This window comes from Nicotiana sylvestris, chromosome 11 (genome assembly GCF_000393655.2).
Source record: "Nicotiana sylvestris chromosome 11, ASM39365v2, whole genome shotgun sequence".
NCBI lineage: Eukaryota > Viridiplantae > Streptophyta > Magnoliopsida > Solanales > Solanaceae > Nicotiana > Nicotiana sylvestris.
Genome location: NC_091067.1, coordinates 140,046,430 through 140,053,005, shown reverse-complemented (window position 1 = coordinate 140,053,005; position 6,576 = coordinate 140,046,430). Strand labels below are relative to the sequence as shown.

General features: G+C 38.7%; 1 protein-coding gene across 1 annotated transcript; it reads right to left on the bottom strand.

Moving 5' to 3' along the window:
• Window positions 1-749: 749 nt before the first annotated feature.
• Window positions 750-1,400, bottom strand: LOC138881749 (uncharacterized). Its single transcript, XM_070162001.1, has one exon. The coding sequence runs from the start codon at window positions 1,398-1,400 to the stop codon at window positions 750-752; it is 651 nt and encodes a 216-aa protein (XP_070018102.1).
• Between the last annotated feature and the right edge of the window lie 5,176 nt (window positions 1,401-6,576).

The window sequence follows — 6,576 nt, the reverse complement described above, 5'->3', positions numbered from 1 at the left end:
GTAACTAACCTCTGGTACGTTGCACCTGCATTCTTTAGACCAAAGGGCATTACTTTATAACAATAAGTCCCCCTGTCTATTATGAATGAAGTTTTTTCTTCATCTGCCGGATCCATTTTAATCTGATTATATCCTGAATATGCATCTAAAAAACTTAACAATTCATGACCTGCAGTTGCATCAATCAATTTATCTATGTGTGGTAGTGGAAAAGAATCTTTAGGGCAGGCTTTGTTAAGATCTGTATAATTTACACAAACCCGCCACTTACCATTTTTCTTTGGAACCACAACAGTATTAGCTAACCAGTTAGGATACTTTACCTCTCGAATGGAACCAATTTTTAGCAATTTTTGGACTTCTTCTTGAATCACCTGATTCTTGAAAGTTCCCTGCTTTCTTTTCTTTTGCTTCATAGGAGGATATGATGGATCTTAATTTAGTTTATGACTCATCACCTCCGGTGGTATTCCTGTCATGTCGGAGTGGGACCAAGCAAAGCAGTCCATGTTAGTTTTCAAAAATTAGATTAACTTACCTTTCATTCCTTGGTCAAGATTAGCCCCGACATAGACTTTTTTATCAGGCTACTGAGCAAACAACACGACAGGTTCTAATTCCTCTATCATTGTTTTGATGTCTTCATTCTCTTCTGGTTCTTGAATAGTATCAGGTCTTAAGTCTACATCTGTTCGCACTTGTTCATTTGAGGTCTGTGTTGTGGTGTCCTCAACTGCCTTCTATGATTGCTATTTTCCTTCACTTCTCGTGCTTGTATCTGCAACGGAATTAATAGCCCTGGATGTATGTTGATCTCCGCGAATTTGACAAATTCCCCATGGCGATGGGAATTTGATAACTTGATGCCAGGTTGAAGGAACAACAACCATTTCATAGATCCATGGTCTCCCCAGAATCATGTTGTAAGCCATCTCCATGTCTACTACCTGGAACTTTGTATCTTTGACGACCCCTTCAGCAAAAGTGGTGAGTGTTACTTCTCCTTTTGTGACGACACTGGAATTATCGAATCCAGATAGAGTATGCTCCTTTGGTATTACTCCATCTTCATCTTGCATCTCACGTAGCACTCTTAGCAAAATAATGTTCACGGAACTACCTGGATCAATCAAAACTCGTTTCACATTAGTATCATGCACAATTAAAGATATTACCAGTGCATCATTATGAGGGATTAATACGCCATCTGTATATGCATCATTGAATGTAATATTGCCTTCTTCTAGAACATGCCACACCCGTTTCCCATGGGTAATAGTTATTTTGGAAGTTTTGTTAGCCGCAGTATATGACACACCATTAATATCTTCACCCCCACTTATAACGTTAACAGTTCTTTTGGGAGAAGGTGGCTTTGGAGGCTCCTGCCTGTTCTTCATGTAAGCTTACTTGCCTTTCTCACTGAACAACTCTGTAAGATATCCTTGTTTTAATAAATGATCAACTTCACTTTGTAAAAATATGCAATCTGCTATTTTATGCCCGTGATCATTATGGAACTCGCACCAATATGTCAGGGTTGCGCCTGTTTAGATTCGATCTCAATTCCTTTGGCCATCGAACCTTATCTCCCATGCTTTTTAAAATAGCTACGAGCTCGGAGGTGCTGACGTTGAAGTTGTAACCTCCGAATCTCGCTTTTAAATTTCTATCATCATCCAGTGACTCATAGTTGTTTCGCTCGTTCCTAAATCTTGATGAAGAACATGATTCTCTGCTTCTTGATCTGTGATCGTGCCTTTGATTATCCTATTTTGACCGTGAGTCTTTCCCTGAAGGTCCCATATAAGGCTCATACCTATTTTTACCGGATCTTTTTTCGTTCTCTGCATGTCTTGAACGTGTACTTTCTTCTTTTTGAGATCGGGGAACAATATCTTCCTCAATCCTCGTGATATACCTATTATAAACATCGTTCCACGTTGTAGCCGGAAATTATCAAAGGCTTTCCTTTAGTCTCCTTGTAGCTTCCGAGCTTTTTTCATTCAAATTGCTTGTGAAAGCTATAACTGCCCAGTTATCAGGTACACGCGGCAATGTCATTCTTTTGCGTTGAAATCTGTCCACGAATTCTCTAAGCAATTCTGAATCTCCTTGCTTAATTTTGAAAATATCCTCCATTTTTTTTTCCACTTTTTGGGCTCCCGAGTGTGCTTTGATGAAAGAATCTGCAAGCTCAACAAAAGAATTTATAGAATTTTCAGGTAAAAGGGAATACCACGTTAGTGCTCCTTTGGTGAGTGTTTCACCAAATTTCTTGACTAATACCGGCTCGATCTCTTGCTTAGTCAAATCATTGCCTTTTACGCCCGTTGTGAATGCAGTCACGTGGTCCCGTGGGCCTGTCGTTACATCATACTTTGGAATATCAGGCATTTTGAACTTTTTTGGAATTGGGAGTGGGGCAGCACTCGGCTTCCAGGGTTATTGCGAATATCTATCCATGTATATCCCTTTGATTATGGGCGGCACCCCGGGTATCTGCTCTATGCGTTCACTTTGCTCCTTGAGCTGTTTTTGCAAGGTTAGTACTAAATTTTGTAAATCAGAATTAATTACATTACCTGGTTCTCTCTCCTGCAATTTACTGGGGGTTCCACCGCTGCCTGAGTTAACAAGCCCGGAACGAGGGTTTTCTATAGTGTTATTATTTGGAGAAGGTGTGGGTGTTGCAACTGGTAACTGTTAACAAGCGTTTCAACAACTTTGTTGACCTGAGCAGTAATTAACTTCTGCAGAGCTTCATCAACAGCTTCAGCATTTTCAAATTGAGCATACTCGTTTATTTGAGATCCATTGGGAGTACCCTCACGAGATTGCCGTGGAGAGTCCTGCGGAGTAGGAGCCTGAATGTTAATGTTTTGTGGGCCTCCTTGACTTTGTTGGTTCTCTTGGTTTCCTGGGGTGTTGTCATTGTTATTCGACATGATTTATGTAACAAGGAAGGTCAAGTGAAAATAAAATAGATTATCAGATTCCCGGTAACAGAACCAATTTGTTTAACCAAAAAATAGAATTTTAGTCAAAGCTAGAATTTAGAAGAACGCGAGTTACTGATAATCAAAAGAATATGTGGAAGAGAATAATTTGGAATAACCAGAATGTAATAAGGAGAAAAACAAGTGAATCATAGTATATTTCAATTGTGTTCCCTGTCCTTACAAAAGCATTCTCCCTTTTATAATGATTTTTTGGAGATACGTGTATTGCCTTTGTCTTAATAAGGCAATTATGGGTAATAATTGACAATAAAAGAAACGTTACTCAATCATTTATATTAAATACAAATTCTCTAACGTACTCAGTATTTAATATATGTTAAATACTGAATTTGGACTCTCATGCGTTGTCAGATTCATTTCCTTGATTCTTCTTGATCTTTGAGCTTTAAATGACTTAAATAGGTACGAGCGCCGAACTATTTGAATAACTGCTCGTGCCTCTTTCATCACCTTCTCTCGTATCTGTTATTGCTCGTGCCTCTTAGCTAATTATAACTCTTTGACCATTTGACTAATCCACGTGTCATGACACGTCACCTCCAATATGCAAACTCAATTTTTCCCAATACAGATTAAGACATCTGAATCTGAATACACATCTCAATATTAAGATGTGTATTAAGCTTTAAATACTAAATGATTAAGACTATTTGATTTTTAACATATGAATGAATAAAATTAATCTTTATTTGAAATTAATAAACATAAAATTCAAATTAAATACTTTTTAATCTAATATTCTATCAATAAAATATATAATTTTAAAAAATATGATAGTTACTAGTGGTGATAATAACGATAGTTCTTGTGAATGCCGACTAGAGGCGGTGGTTGATAGTAATTTTGGTTGATGGTAGTGGTTCAGGGTAGTAGCTAGTGGTGATTGGTAGTGGCGATTATAATTGAGGATGGTGGTGATAGTTTATAATGGCGGGTGATGATGGTAGTTGTGATTGAGGAAAGTGGTGATGGATGGTGATAGTTTATAATGATGTGTAGTGGTTGCTATGGTTGTTTAAGGTGATGGGGTGGTTAGTTGTGGTAGTTGAGGTGGATGGGTGTTGGTTGTCATTGAGAATGATGGTGGTAGGAATGGTGGGAATGGTAGGTAGTGGTAGTTGATAATGGCGACGGCTACGATTGAGGATGCTGCTGGCGGGGATAGAGGGTGGTGGTAGCAGATAATGGCAGTGGCTATGATTGAGGATGATGGTTGAGGTGGTGGTGGTAGGTGGAATGGTGTTAGTTCATAATGGTAGGCATGGCGGAATTTCATAATGAGTATAGATAATAACATCTTAATGAAATTAAGTCTCTGTTATATATCTTAATCATATAGACCCATCAGACCCATTAAGTAGATGTGAAGTAAAAAAAAACAAGCACACTTAATGATTAAGATCTAAATAATTAAGATTCAGGCTTTAAAAACAAACGCACTCAACATATGAGATCTGAATGATTAAGATTTGACCTCCATTAAGTGCGAATAAATGAGGCCTTAATGATTAAGATATGAATAATCAAGTTTCAGACTTTAAAAACAAACGCACTTAATGTCTGGAATCTGAATGATTAAGATTCAGACCTCCATTAAGTGCAAACAAATGAGGCCTAGGTCGTACTTCACTAGTCCTAGATAAGAATACTTTTCATTCACACATATGTCTAAATTTAGAGTTAGAGAAAATAAAAACCAAATACTAGGGACTAGAGTTGTCAATATGGGCTGGTCCGACCCAACCTAGCCCAGACCACGCGGGCCTTGGCATTTGACGGGCCGGGTTGGGCTGGCCAAAATGGTCAGTTTATCCCAGTCCTACATGGGCCACGGACCAGCTGATAACTAGGGATTCTAATATATTTTATGCTCCTTTTTGCTTGAGTTTTGGATTAAAAATATGTACAAGTATTCCCAAAAGCTAACTTGTTGTGCTTGTTTGCAGTGTTTGGTCAAGAAGAGACAAAGATGTCATAACCGGCTCAAAAAGGAGTGAAACCTGCACAAGTTCAAAGCCAAGTCAAATCAGCGCTACAACGGAAAATCCACCGCGAACACAGAAGACCCACCCCGACCGCGGTCCTTTTATCGCGGTCCGCGGTGGCAAGGTTCAGAGAGATGCATTTTCTGGGGTTGCAAGTTACCGCAGTCCGCGGTGATTTTATGCGACCGCGGTTCCTCCATTGTGACAACGGTCTGTTTACCGTGGTCCACTGTGGCAAGATTCAGAGAGCTTGGAGATTGAGCTAAAGTTGAAGACCGCAGTCCACAATTGATTTTACGCGGCCGCAGTAACCTCACCGCTACAACGGTCCATTTTTCACTGTCAGTGCTACCTCCATCAAGGGTATTTTTGTTTTGTTCGAAAAAGTTAGCTGTGTATAAATACTACTTTTTCAGATTTTTAGGTCATCTTATGTTAGCTGAGCACATGAACGCGAACTTTTGTCTATTTTGAGTAATTTTGTAGCTTATTTAGCAATTAGTCTTAGACTTTTATCTTGTAATTACAATTTATGGATTATTCTTCATCTCAATATATGATTTCTTCTTCAATTATGAGTAGCTAAACCCATTAGCTAGGGTTGTGGCTCAACCCTAGTATGGGTATTTAATGGACCTTTTATTTTAGGGCTTAGATGTTTATGAGTGATTAATATTTAGCCTGATTTATGCTTTCTATATTGAATTAGTGGTTGCAAACACTAATTTGTGCCTTTTTGACTTAGGCTCTTCTTGAGAAAGAGAGCTTAAGTCTAAGAAATTCAGGCCAACAAGGAATTGGGGTGTATTCAAGAGATTGATAGCCCCAATTAAAGGGTTAAACCTAGAGATAGTAATACGTGACTTAAGCCAACATTGCTTGCACAAATTGAACACCTAATTGGGCTTGAGAAATCCAATTAGGGCAAAGTCAATCTTACTACCGAGAGGTGTAGAGTGAGTAGCTTCGTGCATTGGCTATATCACGATCCCAACTATAACATTATTGCCCTAAGTTCTAGATCTCGTTAGATACTCACCTAGGATTAAGTCATTTCCCTAGTGCCTCTTTACCCATTTAGAAAACCCTACAAAAACATCTATTTAGCTTAATTTCGTGCATTATTAATATAAAAATTAGAAGTAACAAACAAACGAGAATGATTGGAAATGTAATCAAGAGCACTACACACTGCTAGATTAGATAAGAATCCAACTCCAAACATTATATTAGCTCCCTGTGGACTCGATCCCGACCTTTTCGGGTAAACGCTGCATCGACCGCTCTTGCCACTCTGTAGTGGTGTAGGGTTAGACCAGATCACTTTTTGGCACCGTTGCCGGGGAGCTAACAGTTTTGGCTATCTATCTAATTAGTTTTGTGTATTAGTTTTCTTTGATTACGTGGTACTAATTTTGTGTGTATCACCAATTTAGGTACAAAATGACAATCAATGACCCTCTTGGAAATGCTATCCTGGGGGAGGATGTTGATGATAATATTGATGATGTGGTACCTATAGTGCCTCAAGCTCAAAGGAGAGGCTGCCAAGCCAATGATAATGTTCC

Coding starts and splice junctions, on each gene's coding strand:
- LOC138881749 (XM_070162001.1), bottom strand. CDS start 1,400: ATGAAGAACAGGCAGGAGCCTCCAAAGCCACCTTCTCCCAAAAGAACT.